The sequence below is a fragment of the Ambystoma mexicanum genome, chromosome 12, assembly GCF_040938575.1.
Source record: "Ambystoma mexicanum isolate Mex_15411 chromosome 12, UKY_AmexF1_1, whole genome shotgun sequence".
NCBI lineage: Eukaryota > Metazoa > Chordata > Amphibia > Caudata > Ambystomatidae > Ambystoma > Ambystoma mexicanum.
In genome coordinates, this window is record NC_090936.1 from 585,917,154 (window position 1) to 585,938,134 (window position 20,981).

General features: G+C 44.8%; 1 protein-coding gene across 1 annotated transcript in view; it reads left to right on the plus strand.

Moving 5' to 3' along the window:
- Positions 1-20,981, plus strand: part of GRK2 (G protein-coupled receptor kinase 2) — a 474,914-nt gene that overhangs the window by 237,798 nt on the left and 216,135 nt on the right. The window contains exon 10 of the mRNA XM_069628947.1: positions 15,669-15,747. Within this exon, the coding sequence (XP_069485048.1) occupies positions 15,669-15,747 (79 nt within the window). The remainder of the gene's footprint in view (positions 1-15,668; positions 15,748-20,981) is intronic.

A 20,981-nucleotide genomic window follows, 5' to 3' on the forward strand; every position in this document is an offset into this window, starting at 1 on the left:
GACGTCATTTCTGATATCGAGTACCCAGAATCCTCCAGTAGCTGGTACTCTGATATGCGTATTGCCGGAAGGAATGTAATCACTGAAAGCTGTTACGTGTGCACTTATCCCGCACGCATCAGGGGCTCCTAAGGTTTTAGTTCCACATCCATTCCCAATTGCAGAGGCACAATGCTTGGTACATCTTGCACTATGGGGGATAAAGGGCACATTCCAGGCACACAGCATGCAGTTGAGGAGCATTGATCTATCCCCAGCGTTATGCAATGACAACACGAAATACTGCCAGTGTCTACAAGGACCATATTTCTCCTTGGGAGGTTACTAAAATGGCATCGACAAATGGCAGGGCACCACAGTGCAGTGCCAGGCAGATGGACTGATCGAGTACAGCAGAGGAGCAATAGCCCAAGAAGAGACTATGGGGGCGCAAATAGGGTCCCAACACATCAGTAGGCTGACACTGATTGCAACAATGAAGAAGCCAGTCCGAATACATAGAGCCACAGACACAATGAAGGAACAGTTCCTGTTGGCACAAACACAGTGCAACTACACTTGTGATCCCTGATATGATAAAAGGTACGGCAGCAGTGAGGGATTACCACTGGGTTTGTGGCCAACAAGCCTATTTGCACCTCCCACCGTCATGGAGGGGCAAGCGTTCACTGGCCACCCTGCACTCAGTGCTACTATTCCTGGAAGAACACCTGAAGGGAGAAGAAATTCCTGTCAAGGTGCCAACAGCCACTCCAGCACCTAAAGAAGCAGAAAGAAGCTTGCAGATCACACAAGAATTTGGTATGCTGCCAGAAAAAGGACACGTTCAACAGCGGGGAAGAAAGAAGAGATCAAACAATGTCTCAAAGGATTCTTCCGCACTGCTCAGGGGAATACCTGATGAGTATTGTCTTTTTAGCTCAGCAGAGACTTTCTTTGATTCTTTTTCGGCACTAGGGTACAAGCAGCTTCTGCATTTGTATACCCCCGTAGGATGCTGAGAATGGGTGACTATCCCACGTCAGCGAGGTGGTGCACAATCTAGGTGTTCAAATGAAGAAAGAAGGTGGAGTTCAGAAAGCGGATTGGCGGATCCCGTCATGGCTGGGGGCAGAAGTAAAAATACTGGTTGCTGTTATCGTATTCTTCTTGGTCCTCTTCTGCACGTGCCAATTGGGTCTGATGTTGAGTTCATATAGTCCCGAATAGTGCAAAGATGATGGTATCAATTTGGGGGGGGATCTAAAACACCTTTCCATACAATAAACAGTGAAACTCAAAAGTAATATTTCTGGAGTTGTAGATATGTCGGGTGGGGATAAGTTTGTTACTGTAGAAGTAACGAAAGGGGGGAACTTTGGGAAGGAGCTAGCACCTTCCTTCATTTCCAAGTGCTTTAGAATTAGGCAAGACTACTTTTAACTATTTCTAAGCATTACAAGAGTCCAGAGGGGAGCAGGGGCACTAAGAAGGCAGTTATTTAAATATAAGGTGTAAATAACTATTAGCTGAATACATGTTGTAAAAATGTTAAATTGTATTGTATTTAGTTTTTCTTAAAGTACGGTAAAGAGCAGCAGGCTATGTGCCAAAAGGAATTTTTATATATACACAAATAGTCAAGGGGCTGTCACCTCCTGTCTATACCCAAACATTCATAACACATAGTTGACAGAAGTTTTTAGTTTTTGGAAAGTTATTCCTATATCTAAGTCCCTTTTCAATTGCTTAATTGCCCTGTGCGAATATTCTACGTATGTAGCTGTCACAGACGTCCTAGGGTTCGCTGTTCTGACGACTACAAATGGAATGTAGAGGTCCTTTCCCTTTCCTCTCTCACTACTTTCCTACGCTAAAGTGCACATACATTGGCGGTCGGATGTTGGCTTTTAATATTCCCGTCTCCAATGTGTGTGTCTTATCAGTAAAAAATAATAATTTCGACCAACTGGTCGATATACAATTAAAAACTATATAGGTGTCCCTCTTGTAGTTGAGTGGATCACACAGATGTACATTTTACATTTCTCTATTAAATCAAGCCCTATTATCACACGTATAGTGGGTCTTGGAGTCAGGGTCATCAGCCCAGGACTACTTGGTGAAAGTCAACCGGTTTCAGCGGTTCTCATTAATTGCCGCTTTCTTCAGGACAGGTATAGTCTTGCTATAGTCTGCACAAGATCTATAATTTCTTTGAAGTACTCCTTTTCAAGGATGTCTTGAGGAAATCTTCGGGTTTCCAGATGGGCATATAGGATAAATATCCAGGCCCTATGGGGTTAAAAAAGACAGGTGGGGCATCATTGGTCTCAAAGTGCTGGATCGAAACAGGTAAGGCAGTCTCTAAGGGCTCGTATCCTTACCTGTGAAGACCTATAGCTCATTCTAAATACATCGGTCGACAATCAGATGAAGACTTAGTATCCTGGTATTGGGTGTATTCCGGTATCTCACTCAGGTCAGTATCTATAGTTGGAAAGATAATGGGAAAAGTACTTGTAGTCGTGCCATTATTTTTCTACTTTTTGGGTCATATTAATATCCAAAAGGTCTTATTACCTTATTTTATGGTTAAGTTCTTATCAATCTTTCACGTTGCAGGATTGTCATCTTTAATGGGTGTCTGGTAACCCTAGAAAACAAATCCCGATGTCAAGGTGTTTGCTAGAGTAACACACACTCATGTTCATTCAATTGATACATCTGGGTATCTGCAGTGGGTGCTAAAGAGTCACCGATGATGGCCCTACATAAACGCACACTTTGTGCTAAAGATGGTACACATTGCATTTATGAGGGGTGATTAGATTGTAGTTACCCAAAAGTTCCACACTGTTATATGGTGGTCAAAATGTACAACTATTCTTTGTGAGGGGGGTTCAATATTCCTGCAATCAATTGAAACTAAAACTCAAAGGTTTCCAGTTCTTACCTTCGATTTCACTACCGTCGCGTTCGTCTCTCGATTTTCGGTTGTGAACGCCATTTTGTGCGAATTCCCTATTTATAGTCACACGCTAACATCACGTGACCCATTTCTGTTAGCATGTATCAAACAATAACCTTTTCCCCATTCCCTTTGGTCACTGACTGCTCAAAAGCATGGGCTATACCTGTTGTTGGAGATAGAATGTATTTTTGTTGTTGTGTATCTCGGAGATGCCGATCTCGCAGTGTTGGGCGTGGCTATCTCCCAAAGGCTCATTGGCTTAGTAGTTGCCATATGCCCCTCCCGAATTTCTCAAATCGGCACTCGTATCTCATTTTTGACTGCATTCTATGTGCGCCATGTATTACATGTGCAGTAGGTATCTAAAGGTTCCACTGGGATAAAGAAAAATAGAGTACCTATTTCTTTCTCTTTTTCCCGTGTCTCGTTTTTGCCAATCTTTGCAGTGCAAGTTGCCGCTGTATGGAAGTTCTGATTGCCATGTTCCGTATTAGTTTTTTCGAGATCATCATTGTTGTTTAATCTCCCTGCATCGTGATATATGACGTGCCTCTTGTGACCCCATTCTGTGTGTGCCATTTGATGCATCTGCTGATGTCCAAACTCCCCTGTCTGTTGCCATTGGTAACATGCCGAACTATGAGCTCCTGGATGTTCATAGGAGTCATAGTAGCAATATCTGTAGTTTGCATTGTTTATACTCAATGGCGACAGACACCATAATGAAATCAACTGTATGGAAGCTCCCAGTATACGGGGGCGGTTAAGTACCTGGTGCTACATCTATTGCATATGATTATGTTGATGGCTCATAATCCTGGGTTAATTGCGTTGTCTTGTGAGTACACTTGAGATGCCCCTGGTGTGTTTTATTCAAAAGTGACAGGTCTACTCTGGTCCTTTAGAATACACTTTGTACAGTTTGAATTCTGCACTTTTTGCAAAACACCTTTTAAGGTGACACCAGGGATCAAGTGTGCTCCACAGGAATGAGTCGAGCTATTGATACTGGGGAGGATCTTCTCTTATGATATTAGACGTGCAGTGACTAGTCATTGTACTGCTAAGGTCTGCCAGCAGATTTCTTCATTTAAGCCGGTTTTGTGGCTTTGTAATCTGAAGATCCACATCTGTTCTCTCTTTAGTAAGAGTGCTGATATATTGCCACCTCTTCTGGGTATTGATACTTTTTCAAGTATTGTCCATGCCATACCATTTTCTGTGTGACCCATTGTGATGTAATGTTCTACGAGTGGGGCTGTGCGCCTTTTCGTCCTGATATTGGATCTGTGGTCACAGATGCGCGTTTTGATTGCCCTAGTTGTCATCCCAATGTATTTCAAGGGCATTGGATCTGGTAAACTACATTGGTGGTATTACAATTAGTGAGATTCCGCTGTTCCCATGGAAACTCCCAACCAATATCGATGGTGGTGGTCCGTTTCGTAAATTGGCAGACGGAACAGTTGTTGCATGGTGTATGGCCCAATGGCCTAGGTGTATTACACAGTGTTGTGGTTTCTATAGTCTTGGTTTCTTTGTATGTATGGACCAGGCAGTCCCTTAAGTTTCTTCTTCGTTTAATGGCAAACAAAGGTGTTGGTAAATTGCCTTCCACGTTAAGTAAGGGCCAAGCCTTCTTGATTTATTTTTTTAGGCGGTTAATGATCAGTGAGTGACTGAAAACTGCCAAGATGACATCCTCTCCTCTGTCTTTCTTTCCATGTTGAATGAGTGTTACCTCTCTGGGTATATTTCTTGCTTGTTTAATTATTTTATTCGGGTAATTCCTTTCCTTCAGGTTGCTAGTTAATCTCTCTGCCTGTCTTGTTGAGCAGTTGCATCCGAAAGTGAGGAATTGTCCGAACGGGAGGTTATCTTTCAAGGACCTTTGCTCAAAAAAAGGAATTTGGCCTGTGCTCAAAATAGACTACAGGCATTGCTGTGGTGCTCTGCTAGTGTTGGCAGGCCAGCACGTAGCTTAGCAGCTGTGTCCTGTACATCAAAAAACCCAGGCAGGCTGGCGCTCATGTACATAATGTAAAAGTATGGGAAAATAAGGTTTTAAGGGGAATTACAGGACCAGATAAAATGAGTATATTGAGTGAAGTATGGAGAGTATGACGGGAAAATGTGTTACATAAATGTGTTTAATATAGCAAAATTATGAGAAACAGGAGCTACAATGTATTCTTGCATAGGCTAGCAGTTTGCGAAGTAGTTGGCCCTAAATGGAAACCCGGCCATGCAAGAAGGAAGACTGCAGCATCCCTTGTAAGGGAAGGACAGTTTTGTATGAGCCATGCCAGTATCCAGTAATCCAGTTAAACGGTATAGAAGGCTCCTGCTTGGCATCAGTCTCCAGAAGCTGGGAATGGTGAGGGGCAGAATGCCGTTCAGGAGCAGAGTTCTTTGCCCTCTCATCATTTCCTGTAAAGATTACATTTGTTATCCTTGCAATATAAGACTCTCTTGGCCTTAATTCCCTAGAGGGGTGAACTTTAATCTGGTCTGAGCGTGATTGGGGGTACACGTATAATTAAGGGGTACCCCTGCAAGTTGGGCTGCCTTTCACTAGGTATAGTGAACAGGGACTGTGGGAGTTTAGCCAAACCCAATCAAGGTAAACCTGGAGAGTGGTCTAGGCTAAGTCTCAGAAGAGGTGGCGAGTGGGGTCAGGAGTCCGCAATGAGTCCACACAGTGAAGCAGTCAAGGATTACGCTTAGACAGGGAAGTACACACATACTCTATTTGTTTATGGTCCAAGAGCACACTATGAAAATGACTGATAACTGGTAGTAATATCACTCAACACTAATAAAATACATATACAGTCACTGTGAGTTAGTGTAAAATAATCAATTCACCCCGGCACCAAATACCTGAAAGGGAAGGTCTATAATTAAATATATCCCCAACAGTCCACAGGAATTCCAACCCTAACTTATAAAGTCCAACCCTAACATTGTCTGGGGCCTTGGGCCCAAAAGTTCAAAAAGTTAAGAGTTTAGGTAGTTGGGACGGGAAAAAATGAAAAAGGTACTGTGGACGTGAAAACGGTTCTAAAAGTCAGATGAAGAAGTTCACTGTTGAGTGTATCCTTTTTCTACCTTGTGGAGGGCTTTAGGTAACAAATATTGCCAAAGCCAAAAGTGATCAAATAATTCAAGTTCTTCAAACTTTTAAAGGGTGGAGATGGGGATACTGTTAAGTATTGTTGTAACGTACCCCCCGCCCCCGTGCTGCAAGTCAGAGGACAAATCGGTAGGTAATTGGAGGGTCGCCAGAGGTTGGTGTTCCTGCCGCCTTTGCCCAGGAGCTGCGGATGCAAGAAGAGTTTTGGTCGGGTGCAGAGCTGTGTGCAACCTCTTTCTGGAACAATGCAGCAGGCACCAGTGCAGGACTCTTCAGGATCCCCAACTAGATAGATGCAGGAAAGCCGCTTTCAGTGACTCTCACCGATGCACGGTGACAGCAGGCGTCACAGATGTTGCGGTTGAAGAAAGCCTTTTGTCTTGGGAGCAGTCGATGCTGAGATGCTGTAATTTCACAGAGACTACTTGCAGGATGAGCCGACAACCCCTGAATTTTCGACTCAAAATGCAGAACGCTGACACTTCTACTGTGGTTGCCCAAACTGGAGTTGGTCTGTCCACTGGCTGGCCCACGAACATTTCCGAAGACTCCAAATGGCAGGACACCAAAAAGACATTGAGACTGGTTGTTCCCACCAATCCAAGGGGTAGAAGCACCAACAAAGGTCTTCTAAGATCAGTAGCCAGACAGGGCTCCACTGGGACTGCAGCAAGAGTTGGTCGCCACGACTTCTCAGGATCGGTCTTCGGGTCTTCCTTCTGTCTGTTCAGCTACCAGGATACTTGGCCCCTCTTCAGATCTCTGGGAAATGGCTGCAGGACTCTTCTTATCCAGAATTCAGGCAAGCACCGAAACTTAGCCCAACCAATGGAAGATCTGCCCATCGCACACACTCCAGCAGTGGTCCAATCAGGGACCACTGGTGGGACACTTACGCATACACACAAGACACATTGAGACCAGTTAGTAGATTGGGACCAGACAACCCCAACCCACTTCCTGAGCTCCAACACACATGGCCCTGCACTAGTACGCGAAAAGCACTGCTTTCCCAGGCAATGCATGCCAATAAAAGGATTTTCCTGACCTGGCAAGAAGGCTAAAGAAATGACAAGATGGCCAAAGGACAAAAAAAACACCTTGTGGCACGACCTTGTAGGACACTAGCCACAGTTCGTAGCCAAACACAGTAAACGCAAAAAGGCTGAAGAACAATACAGTAAAAATCATGACAAAGTAACTGCTGCCACCAGTTTGTACAAGTAACCAAAAATCCTCTGAGTGTCAATCTAGGGTCATACTAAAGAACCCCATTGGACTGCATTGTAAGATACATTGTGCAGTGTTAAAAAGTTACCCAAAATAGATCACATGTAAAAAGAAAAAGGGAAACCTAGTTTCCCAGTACTGACAGTCTGAAGGAGTAGTCTTTGTCCCGTTAACAAGTGAGCAAAGGTCCAGTGAAGGGAAGCTGAAGGCTTAACTTTACTGCAAAAAGTCAGGACATGGCGTAAAAACAAAAAGTTTTGGAGTCCATAGAATATGGAGGAAAAGTTGTTTCAAGAGAACTTTCCTGATAACCAGCAGTATGCGTCACCTGGAAAGTTCAGGGCCAGCTGGGCATTCAGGTGCCATGATTGTTTAAGTGCTGTTTGCAATGTCCCAAAGTCAGGCTTTCTCGCATAGTGTTCAATGCTTGTGGTGTGAAGATAGTAGGTATGTGCTTGCGGTTATGGTAAAGTAACCACAAGCTGTTCAAGCTGTGAAAAGCCAGTTCACCAGTGGCAGAGATGTGCAGCCCACCATCTGTGTGAGCGCACTGTTGTGTGCCTCATTTCTTTGCGTTTTCGCCTTTTGACGCATCGTGGGGCTACCTGCAATATGGCTGCCACGTTTGGCCATCCCTCTATACCCTACCTTGCTGCAGCCTGAGGCTGAGTGATTGTTGGACCCTGCCTTTTCTGTAGCCAACCACGAACCAAACCGGCAGGCGAACACCAGGCCACCAGCCAAAGGCCCTCACCTGGGCCTGTTAGGCAAGATTGTGTGAAGGATTGTTTGGGTGCACTACAGCAACCTTGACCTCCTGGCAGTAGGAACCTAACCTTTGGTATACGTCTGTACTACACAGGTTGGTAGTGTGACTGAGCAGCCAGGTTTATCTCAAGAGGGCTCAATGTGAGCAGTAGGGTGAGGTTTACAGTGACAAGTATTCAAATAAATTCTTATACTCAAGGTTTCTTGATTGTTAAATAAATTACTAATTGTTTAGTCAGTTCAGTAAGCCTTCTTCAGAAGGGAGCAATATAACAGTAACACAAATACACTCCAGATTACACACTCTTAGTTTCTCTAAATCAGTAAGTACCCACTTGGGATGGCACACAGATTATTCCTACTCCCTGAGGTGACTTAAATAACTAGGACACTGTGGACATTAATATATCACTGGTACATTTGGAGCAATACTGAATTTGGTGTCAAAGAAAATGTTTAAGACTAAAACAAAGGTTACACAAATATTATGAAAACAGGCAAGCACTTTTTAACCCTCCAATACAAAGTAAATTAACCCTTTCTTGGAGGAAAGCTAAAACAGAGTCTGAGGTACGAAGAGTCTGTCAGGGAGCCAGGCCAGCCAATGTTAAGTTAGCAAAAGTCTAGGTGAGCTGAAGCACTACTTGTAGGTAAGTTTTTGTAGAAAATGTAGAATCAATGTAGGGCCACAAGCTGGGAGGCTTGTGAGGTCCAAGACTGTATACAACTCTGAAAGTTAACCAAGTCACGTCTCAACTGAGAACAAGTAAGGCTACACCACAAGAGCTAAGTCTTCTTAAACTTTACAGTACCTTTGGTTAGAAGAAATGGTTCCAGCTGGTTTCTGTTCCTGTGCAGCTCTGCAGATCCTGTTGTTCCTGTGCCTCAGCCGTGGGGCAAGAGGGAGGACTTCTGGGGACTCCTGCGCTGCAATGGAGTGGTCAGCAGCAGTAAAGGGCAAACTTCAATTCAGCAGCATTTCGCGGTTTCAGCTCCTCATGTCTCAGCAAATAGCACCACCGCTGTCTCTCTGATACCACTCTGGCCTTTCCTCGCATATGGGATCCAGCACTGTGTTGAGGTGGCTCAGGCTTGGTCAGTCCTGCTTCCTGGGAGTCCAGAGGATCTTCCACAAGTGGGAAAAAAGAAATTAAAAGTCCTTAGGTCCAGCAAAAGTGCTGGGGGTCTCTAAGTTAGAAGGAGCACATTTCTGAGAATTCTCCCTAACAGGGCCAGTCTGTGTCCTCGCTGCCTTTCTTCATCACAAGCAGAGGAGTGCTCCTCATCTGCTTGCAGCCTCCCATGACAACACATGGCTGGGGGTATCTCCCACGTGTAGCTGACAACTGACAGCTATGGGTACATCAAAAGCCTCTGGCCATGGGCAGCCTGATTAGCATTTCAAGACCCCATGGATTTGCATCTCCATTTTGTACACCTTGCTGGTGGCGGTGAATACTGATGAATGTTAATTAGCAGGCCTCCGTGAGGCCTGGGTGCAGGAAGTGACAATGGAGACGTGAGACCAACACCTCTTTGTAATGCAATGTGTCAACTTGTTACTAACCCTCCTCCTTGGTATGAAAGGGCAGTGAATGTCCTGTCTGGAACCACTCCTTTCAGAGCAGAGAAATATGTGAATTTTAATTGACGAAAGTCTGCCTGCAACCCCCCATTTCAAAGGAGGCCCATGTTGTGACCAAGCGCAGCATAGGGCTCAGTTAATTAGGGAGACACTTTGATGTACAGCAGACAGGAAGATGGTTGGCAGATAGAAGTATATGTTGTCATCCTTCCCCTGTCTGTTACCAAGCGCTCTGATCCTGACCTGAAGCATCACTGAAGATTGTTGGGGACCCAGGATTGGTTCATTAAGGTGGGCTTAGTCTGCACCAATCACTGGGGCACGTTTGGGTTTAAAAGAGGGCCGAGCCCCTCACTGATCAGATCATCGGAAGACTTTGCGAGGAGTAAGAAGGACTCATTTGGACCCGAGCTGAAGGTACAGTCTACCTTACATCTACTGCCAGTGAAGGAAGGTCAGGAGTTCCAAGAGGGAAGCAAGATCCCTCACCTAAACATCTTCCAGGGAACAGGGAGATACCGGACTCAGAGGACCCACACGAGCCCTGCAAAGAAGCGAAGAAGACTGCCACACAAGCATCATCCAGTGTCCATCTTTTTAAGGACAATTTCAAGACCGTGGAGTCCACGAACCGCATCAGGCTGCACCTCATACTGTTGTCACACCGCAGTCGCCAGAGCTGTTGGACACCTCGCCTAGCATTCCAGATCCGCCAAACGGTACAGACGATTCTTGACCCTGAGCCGCCGCGCCGGACAGCCTGCAGACATACATCCAGCCTCACTTGCCGAACTGCCTGCCACCTGGTACCCACAGCTGTCTCCCACCACTAACTCTGTTTAAAGGGCTGCAAAGCACCCTGGAACCGCCTCAATGCTGTCCAGCACCAAGAACTTCTTCAGCACCATGATCACTGCCTCAATGCCAGTAAAACTGAGATCCTCCCTATTGGGACCCCGAGCACCCTACTTCTTCCCTTCTCTCTGGCCTTCCTCCATGGGTCCTCCCCCCCCCCCCCTGCTCCCTCCTTGGAAGCCAGGAATCTCAGAGTCCTCTTCGACTCCTCTTTCTCTCTCTCTCTCTCCTTCCTCCTTCATACTCAGGACATTGTCAAGAAGTCCCAATTTTAACTCTTCCTTCTGAAAGGAATTCTACCTTTCCTCACCTTCCCCCAGAGACTCCATGTTACCCGGGCTTTGGTTCTCTCCATGCTTGACTATTGCAACAGCCTCCTCCTTAATCTGCCTTCGTCCACTCTGCGACCCCTCCAGCTAATCCAGAATAGAGCAGCAAGATTTATCCTTGGCCTCAAGCCCAGGATTGCATCTCTCCTGCCATACAATGTCTCCACTGGCTCCCAATCGCAGCGCGGATTAAATTCAAATCCTTCTGTATCATCCACAAGGCTGTTTGAGTCTGGGGACCACTCTATCTGCAACTCTTTCTGACAAAATACTCCCTCTAGACACCTGTATTCCTCTTGCACCAATACTTGTGTTTGAAGCGGTTTGCTAAAAGGAGAGCAGGTGGTTGATCACTTTCCTCAGTGGGCCCCTTTCTTTGGAATAGCCTCCCCTTCCCTCTTTGTCTTGAGCAGGACCTCCTTAAGTTTCGGAAAAGCCTCCAGACCTTCCCCTAATCACTTCCTTCACTCCCTCTCCCCTGCTAATCGCACAGTAGCTTGACTGAAGTGCACAGCTTTATGCAACCTCTGGGACCTGACCTCCCGCTTCTCAGCTCAGTTGCTGTCCATCCTCTGCACTTGCTTCGGCTCACCCTCTGCTTGGAGGTTGCACTTATCTTTTCTTCATAGCACTTCACCTGCTGCTCATAATGAGCAGCACAGCACCTATCCCATACCCCTCTCCCCTCTGCACTTGCACATTCTGAACACTCACAAGGCATAGTGGGTCTGTCTTCCTGTTAAGGAGAATTCTCAAGAATCTGCTAATTTCCTTCACCTTGGAGACCCCCAGCAACTTTGCTGGATTTTGAGGACTTTTTTTTTTTTTTACCTGGAGAGGGTGTGATCCCTTTTCCCACTCACTCGTGTTTTGATGTGCGTTTTACCCCTGTGTTTTCTTTGGTTATGGAGTCGAACCAACTCCATAGGCATCATCTTTTCATTTGTGTCACAGAGCACCGGCACAGGGAAGCCTTTCAGGCTTTCCCATGGTTTAAATACCTTATCTGGGATAAACTACTGTTTCCCAAAGTAAGTGAAGTGAAATTAACTTTAATAGTCTTTTAAATTCCTAGACCCAGCACACCCTATCTTACAATAGAAGTGCCGGAGGGGTTTACTTAATATCCCCTGAGTCTAGATACTCATGTAGCAGTGAAATGCTACTCTTTCCTCTCAGAATGGCTGATGACAGTGGTTTTACAATGAACTACCATGATTTTTCCCGACCGCAAACTATTCGTAGCTCTGGTAACGTTAAATTGTGGGATCCATGTTTTTCAAGATGGCGTCTGAGCCCCCTTTGTTAAAACAGGTCCCGGTCTTCTTTTTTTGCCATTTCTTTTTGGAAAGGTTCTTCTCAAGTGTTTCTCTGCGTGCCAAACCAGGTTTGGTCTCTTTGTACATTTGCCTTTCGCGGGCTTCGGAAGTGAAGACCGCCTCTGGCACCTGAGTGTCTGGGGTAGGCAGGAAATGAGGGAGGTGCCGTAACTCCCTGTGCTTAGTCTCCTAGGAGACACAAAGGCACTCTGTGGTGGTTGGCTGGCTGGCTGTCAGGCAACGACAGCTACCCTGCTGGGTGAGTGACAGCTAGGCTGAAAAGAATGGGAGAGAACTGACTAAAAGGCGAGTCTCTTGGCTTGGAAGGAAGAGTCGACCACTGGACGAAGGAACCAAAGAAGAGCTTGAAGAGGACGCCTGCTGCAACTCCTGGACCGTTGTTTTGCCCGGAGAAGCCCTGCTGCAGTGCCTACTTGCAAAGTTCTAATTGACAGAGAAGCCCCTGCAAGGACGACTTCACCCTTGGAGTTGATTGGTCGCACGAACTCAAAAGTAAGCCACCTGGATACTCATCTCGGAGCTGGTTGAATTTCCTCAGAGTTGCTGCAGGAAACCGTAGAACCACGGAGAGGAACACCAGTTTGTGTGCGTTACTTACAGCCACTGAAATGGAAGTTTGACAATTGCAAGCTTTTGACGCCCCAGTGCAGTGCAGGAATCCCCCCCGACGTCCTCCCTCTTGTCCCCACGACTGAGACCCAGGAACAGCGAGATCTGTAGGAACTTCCAGGAACAGAAGTCATCAGCTGCCTTTCTTCATTGAAAGGTACTGTAAAACAAGACTGAGAGTACTTGCCTCTCGCAGTGAAAGGGCTTGAAACTTTTGCAACTTGCAGGCCTAATCAGCTTGTGACCCAGCATATGATTCTTCTTTCTAGAAACTACTTCTGAGAACTTTTGCAGAGACATTTCCATTTAATTACCAGCACCGCTTTATCCTATCTAAGACTTTAGCCCATTGACTTTGGCCTAGCCTTATTGAATTGAATTGACTTCTAGTGAACTCAAAATATTTGCACTGTCTAAGAATAATTGTAATCTTTCATTTTCTGTTAACCTTTGCTTTTACTCCTCTTGAAAAGTATTCTGAATGCCAACAGTAAGATATTGATGTCCCCAGCACCCTTGTCACTAAAGTCACTTGTGGGTGTAGGTTGTGTTTGTCGGCCCTTCCAGTAGGGTCTTGTCTGATTCAGAAACTTGGAGTGTACAGTATTGAAGTATATTTGTGTGTTATTATATAGTTGCCTCCTTCTACTGAATGTTTTATAACTGACTGATAAATTAATAAGTGTTTATTCAAGAAATCCTGAGTGAAAGAGTTTATTTGAACACCTGTGATTGTAGACCTCTGTGTAACATCATTACTGCTCACATTTCCCCTCTTGAGATAAGCCTGGCTGCTCAACACGCTACCAAAACTGTGTAGTACAGACTTATACCAAAGGTTGGTTTGCTTACACCTGTAGTCATAGTTGCTTGTAGTGTTCCCAGAGGGTACTGCATTCAAACTTTGCCTAACACTTCCCCTTCCCACTTATCCTCTTTGTTTATTTAATTAACTTAATTATTTATTATTGCTGTAATTACATTTTCTATCATCCCCTGTACCCTCCCTGTTGCCCTGTGGGCACTTTGAAACAGTATTTGATTCCTGTATAAGAGCCTGACAAGTGAACAATAAATCTCTCTTGTTTGGCGCCAAAATATTCTGCTCCTTTTTCCCCCTGGTCTTTGAGAAGTCTGGATTCCAGCAGCACTTAAACCTCTTAGTCTGAGCTTAAGAGGTTGCCACAGCAGATCATTCACAGGGTGCACTTGAGGTTAAGGTAGCTTATGTGATTTGGGACTCGTACCAGCGATTAACAAATTTTAGGTGCCGATTCCCTTATCTTACAGGGGTGTGTACTCAGCCTCCACTCACAATGTTGCATCCTTTCAAACATTTGGCTGCCATCCAATTATTGGGGTAGCCACATTGAACTCTCTTGGGCTTCTTCCCGGGCAAGCACCCAGGATATGGTTTCAGCCCTGAATCCTGGACATCATATTGATCTGGCCTTGGCTGCCCCGCCCCAGACTTTCTAGACACATAGGGGCCAAGGGTCAATGGAAGCCTCCAGTTTACTTTTTGCACGAAGGAAACCAAGTTAATCTGTCGAACCTCTTCTGTGTTAAAGCAGTGTTTGTACCACCCTCTGTTAAGGATGCTACAATTAACCCTAAGGGAAGGCAGGGGTCAGTGGAGGAGGGTGGGGGGGGGGGGGGCGGTTATGAACGCACTTGACAAATGGAAGCCAAACCCCTTTAAGTGTAGTTAACTGCATGTGGTAGCAAGAATTTTGTTTTTGTTTCAGGTGTGTACTATATAACATGTTTAGGCATTCATGGCCATTGTGGTATCCACAGCCCAATCCTCTGGCATCGTAGCCCAGTCACTCATGGAGGAAATTATTATCCTTGTCCACTTCGTTGATCCTTTAGTCCCACGTGTAAAAACACTCCAGTATTCCTGCAAATGGTGGGATCCAAGGAGCCTTGTGATTCCTTCCTTCCCTCCACTCATGAGATAGTTGAGAAGGATCTATGTGATCACTGCGATGGCCGAAAATGCGGACTTTTTTTTAACCCTTTACACCACATATATATGTGGGGGGAGACCCCCCGCCGCGTCTGCCCCATATTAATATTATACACTTAACCCCCCACATATGTATATGGTGTAAGGGAGGGGTTAAAAAGAAAAAAAGTCAGCATTTTCGGCCGTCGCAGTTCCCAGATCAACATTTTTGTACGATTCCGTTGAGAATGATGCTATGCAGTTCTTGCTGGTTATGGAACATGAAGACACTGGTCACCTATCCAACAACCCTCTAGTTTTAGAAGTGAGCTCTAGTTGTTAAAGGAAGGGCGGCACAATGATCTCACTAGTGATGTGACACCCCCCCCACCCCAAAGACCCTTGTCCTTTCTTTTCACACATTGTATTTGTTCAGAAAAGGGTTTCTAGTGGCCTGTCAAGTGATGGGAGGCGGAAGGCCCTTAGGACCTCTTCCCACTGATCTTCTCATTGGTGAATGAATGGTGTGCTTATGTTTCCACCAGTGATTGGATAGCAAAGACCCTGGATATCGCATCCCACCAATCCTCCATTTGAGTAAGTTAGACACTTCAGAATTCTCCCCAAAGGCAAAACTAAAAAACAAATCTCATGATCCATTCCCACATTTATAGTAGCCCCGGAGTTTCTGCTGATGGTAGAACTAAAAGGATGTGGTATTTTATTTTGTTTAATCGTTGGACTATTCTAGTAAGTGTGCACCTGGTTCTCTTGATTGTTAAGGCTGCAGTGTCAGTTTAGTTTTAGACACAGAATGAGGACAATGGCTTTTTGCCATTGACCATGCCATATAAAGAGAGGAAGCATACATTTTCCATGTACTCATGTGTGCCTTTCTCTCTTCTAACCCAGGACTGCCCTTTCATTGTCTGCATGACCTATGCCTTCCATACGCCGGACAAGCTGTCTTTCATCCTGGACCTAATGAATGGTAAGAACTGAGCACCAGGAGTTAGGCTTGTAAAAAGAACTCCATTGCTTGATCTGTAGAATACGGAGGATGATATACATAATGGGGAGATTACTCTCTGTTCTGTAAACTGTTAACAGTTCTGAGATTTCTCATTTTTTCAGATCTGGCAAGATGGTTTAGCTCCCTGCCAGAGCTTGTTTAGATACTCATTAGAGGGTGTGATGAATCCAGCAGAGTCATCACTGAACCCCAGCCTAAAGTCTCCTCCCATGTGGCCAGGGGAAAGCAGCTGCTACCTGATCTTGATACTGGGGGTGTTATTCTGAGGGTGGATCACATAGAAGGAGATGGCTGTTGGGGGGATGGCGGGGGGAAGGTGGTGACTGACAGGGGAAACGCAGTACTCTTCTCATAACCGTGAAGAAGAAACTAAAATTCCTGAGTTTCTGATGGCCTGTGTAAGGAACTCATGGTGGCAACAGTAAACAGACACAAGTGATCACAGTTCAGTGGTGTTTATTAAACTGTATAGGTAGGTTAGAAAAACAACTAATCTAAATCTAAGATGGGAGCAAGCTACGACCATCAAATAATAAGGAAGTCCTAGTGGTGTCTTGTCGAGTAAAAAAAAACGATTGCCAATCCTTACAACTAAATGCAAAAAGAATGTGGGATAGTGTTCACAATAAAGAAGGAAAGTGTTCACAAATGATACGCCAGGATGTGGTAGCCGGGCGTCTCCCTTATCCATGTTCTTAGCACAAGACAAGGCGGGATTCTGGAGCACAGCATACGCTCAAACTTTCCCAGCACGAGACAACCGTTCCGCTCTCAGCTATCAAGACCTTCAGTGGTTAAGTCTCGTTTCTACAAAAAGGCTCTTGCCTCCGAGGACCTGTTGTGTTCAAAATAATGAACAAAAGTTCCTTTCTGCTTTCGTGTTGGTTGATGTCTTTTCACCCCTGGATCCCCCTCTTCCGGGGCTCAAATCTACAAAATGTTCTTAGTGATATCGGGCCTTTTGGTAGCTAAGTTTCTTGTGCCCGAGGGCCTGATAGATTCAAAATAACAAACAAAAGTTCCTTTCAGATTGCACTTGGGGTGAGGATTCTTCATCCCTGGGTCCCCCTCTTCCGGGCTCAGACCCCTCTCGAATATCTGCCTCCCTCTGTTGAATTCACCCTGGCTTGTATTCAAAAGATTTCTCGGTTACATTCACGTGCCGGTGGGGCGATGGTTTCTCACCCCCTGAATCCCACTCTTCCGGGCTCCGACCCTTCTCAAATGTTTGCCTCCCTCCGTCAGGTTCACTACGACATTTGTCAAATACATTTTCACTTATGGCATTCACAAATCTTTAAACAGTTCACTGTGGACATCCCTCTGTCGGGTTCACTCTTTCTTGCCAACTTTTGTCAATCACACAGTTCCTTCACTTTTCTTGCTATGCAGGATTCATCTCCCTTAGCCTTCCAATTACCTGCAGGTCAAAGACTTTAGACTGTACAGGGGTTTTTGCTAGACCCCTGTATGACCACTTTGACCTTTTCCTTGCTGCTCGCCTAAGGCCTTCTGGTATTAGTAGTTTCAACAAAGGTGGGATCAACCAGTCTCTCTCGAATGAACACCCACATGGTGCCAGATCCTCTGCAGTAGGTCTTCCCTAAATGTTAACAGTTCTTTGAACTTACCTTAATTTTCCACTTTGCGACTTTCGTTTAACACAGTTCGGTTTCTTAACGTTTCGCCCCTCGACTCACCGGCTGTGATGAACCGCTTGGCTTTTTCTTGTATCTAAAGTCAAGGATGGTACTGCAGTAGCAAGCCTCGCTCTTGCTCTCGCTCGCTCTCGCTCGCATTGGCGTGTACCGTTGACATCTGCTACAACACACGCCGGCTATTGTCGCGGTCTTACGATTACTCCACGGAGGCTTTGCGGGTCTTGATTGGAAATTGCAAGGTCGCTTCTCTCCTTGTCACCCTTTTGATTCTTGACGCCTTTCTCCTCCTCTTGAACTGCTGTGCTACGGTAGCTGTCTCGTCGTGTGGTCTGCCTTGCTTGTACTGTGCTCTTGTGCTCCACCTTTTATCCTCGTTGGGAAGGGAAGGGCCATCGGGTGTGTATGATTCTGGTAAATTGCCTGACAATTGTGTTGGGACATGTCAGGTAAATGGCTCTAGTGTTAGTTCGTTGTCTTTCGTGGTGTGCGTACATTTCCGGGTCGGAAAGGGGGCAGGTAGAGTTTTTGAATATCCTACGTGGTAGGATGGGGAAAAGGTGTTATAAGAAGGGAGATACCGCGTATCGCCTGTCAGTGTCCCACCTCCACTCCCTGAGGACCCCCATCCAGGTGATCCTCCCTCACTTGTCCACCCCCAGGAACTGAATCCAATAGTGATGGCTGTGTCCTGGCCACCTGGATTACAGATCCCCATGGACTAGTGAGACACAGACCTTTTGGGTTTCTCACACCTGCTGCCATTATACAGAACCGTTTAACTATGAGGTCTTGAAATCCACTTCTGTTGAACTTTTAAAGCAGAATTGTCTTTATTCTTCACACATATATAAACCCTCTAAAAATTAATATCTAATAGTGAGGCCTGTTATATAGATACAAATTTGCAACAACAAAAATGAAAATACTGGGGTAATCCTTGGGATTTCAATTCCCAGAAGGCTCCAAGGACTGGGACGAAGAAGAAGAATGAGAGGATCAACAATATGTCCAATAGTAATGTGCGGTCTAGTGGTTGTCCCTTTAATCAAAAGTGAGGGAAATTTAAATGCAAGAAACACCTGCCAGAAAAAGAGGAAAAGAAACTAGAATGAGCAGGAGAAAGTGAAGGAGAAGCCAGGTCAGGCTGCCAAGTGTGTGCAGAAGGAAGCAGAACTGCTGAGAGGGATAGATGTGCAGGAGTGCACCAGATTACAGAGGAGAGGTGCTCCCTGACTGCCTTCTATCACCCCAACGTACCGGAGTGGCGGGAGACCCGATGAAGATTATCGGGCTCCAGAGAAGGACGCCAGAGGTGTCGGCAACTGCAGACACTCTGTCAACAGCGCTGCCTCGATGGAAAGCAGTACCTGTACCAGAGAGGGACCGCAAAACAAGCAGAGAACCTGAAACAGTGTTGGACAAGTTACAGGTGTCATACCCATAACAAGACTCTATTACTACAAATCACTAGTCAGAGGCGCCTGGAGAAACCGGTGAGTTGGGCATTTGATGGTGGTGACACCGGGCCGTTCCAGTGCATGGGCAAGCAAGTAGAACTTTTGAATACCAACCAAATGGAATTCAAGAAAGAGCAAGAAGGCAGGTATGGTACAATTCTCCTGACATGAGATGTCAGTTGGGAGAACCCTGGAACAAGCCTAGCCAAGACCCAAGAGACATTGTAAAAGAGGTCGACCGAGAGAGCTTGAGCAAACCGTTATCTTGGAGACATCAGCATGGCAGAAAGTAATACATTTGCTTACTGAAGTCAACAAGGTTGTGCCTTTGTAGAAATACAATTGTGATAACCTATCAAAGAAATGTGAATGTTGTGAAGAGGCCCGATAAGAGTGTCAGGTACTGGCACTTTTTTTTAGAAAGATGCCCGACAGGAGACTACACCAGGGATCTGTAGGATTCAAGAGGGGAATATTTCTGGCAGGAGAGTAAACCAGGATATTCAAAGTTTATTGTTTAACCTTTTTTGGGAAAGGATACCTGGCAGGAGAGTACACCAAGGGATCTATGTGAACCAAAGGGAGGACAAGAGGTTTTGTTCTATTGAGTCTTGCTTGAAAGGACATTTCTGTTGAAGGACTTTCTGGCAAGGGAGTAAACCAGGAAAATTGAAAGTTTGTTGGAAAAGAACTTTGTTATACCAAGCTTCTGTTAAAATTCAACATATTTGCTATGACCATCCTGAATACCACAAAAGACAGTTTTTCAATATATTTCAACCCTTATTGTAAAAAAAAATATTTTCCTTTGTCACCTCAAGGGAGAAGACATTTTCATTATCCTTAAAAGAACTTTCGGGAAACAAAATATTTCCAAATTTCATTTCCTGAAACAGTTTAGGGGAAGGGAAACTAAACCTGGAAAACAAGGGTTGCCTTACTGAAACTATATGGTTTGCTGAACTTGATTTAAGTGATGACAAACTGTATTGTACCCTTTTTTTCTATTATTTCTTTTATAGCTTACTGTGAGGGATAGATGGATTTGGAGCAAAGCAAAAATTGAGTGGGCACCTCGAAATTTTAAATTCAGCTGAAAGTTGTTGAACAAAAAAATCAAAAAAGGTTGAATCTATCCAATTTTTCAAAAACAAACTTCATGGGAGCAGACTGCGAAGAGTCTGGAGACACCCGGACTCCAAAAACATATAGAGCAAAAGGCCAAGTAACAAACCGAGCCACGCAGTCGCTCTCCTTTATAGATCCCATTAGGGATAAGAATTTCAAAAGTATTTAGAAAAAACACTAAAACTGTAAATAGTTCTCTATTCAATTCAATGAATTCCAATGAAATTGTGGTGAATTATCACAAATAACGCTGTCCATAGTTCAAAAAAATGATTTATATTGAAAGTTGACCATCACTAATAACTCCTTAGTGAGGAAGCAAATATGTCACAGCATCCAAGATTAATCGACTAAACATGCAAATGCATTTCGGAGAAAAAAATCTTCTTCATCAGGGCGAGTCAAATACTGCATAGAAGCAATTTGTGTAGAAGCAATTTGTAACCAGTGCATACAGAAATATCAAGTAAACAAGTAAACATATTTCCAACACGGTAAAAAGCATATCATACCAATTGTTGAAGTCGTGGTCGTGAAGAAATGACAGGAAAAAACAGAATAAAACAAAAAACAAGCCAATTAGTGGGGTGAAAAGAATCAATAGAAGAAAAAAGATTAGAGGAAGAAGATTATTACCTGAACATTTAGTGACATATTCATAAAACAAGAAATGTCCTGTAAGGGGATGCTGAAATCCGATTAGCCACCTGGTTTGGCATTATGCTCCTGGCATGAAAACGTATGTGAGCAAAAAATGCGTATTTCAAAAAACGTGTTGAGATGCTATGAGTCAGCTAAAACAGTATGAATAGTGCTCGGATGCTATGAGTCAGCTAAAACAGTATGAATACCTAAAACACATACCAAAATATCCGCTGGACGAGCGTTTCAAAGCAGCGTCCGACCTAGATTTAGAGCGAGTGTGGAATCAGGGCTTCAGTTTAAG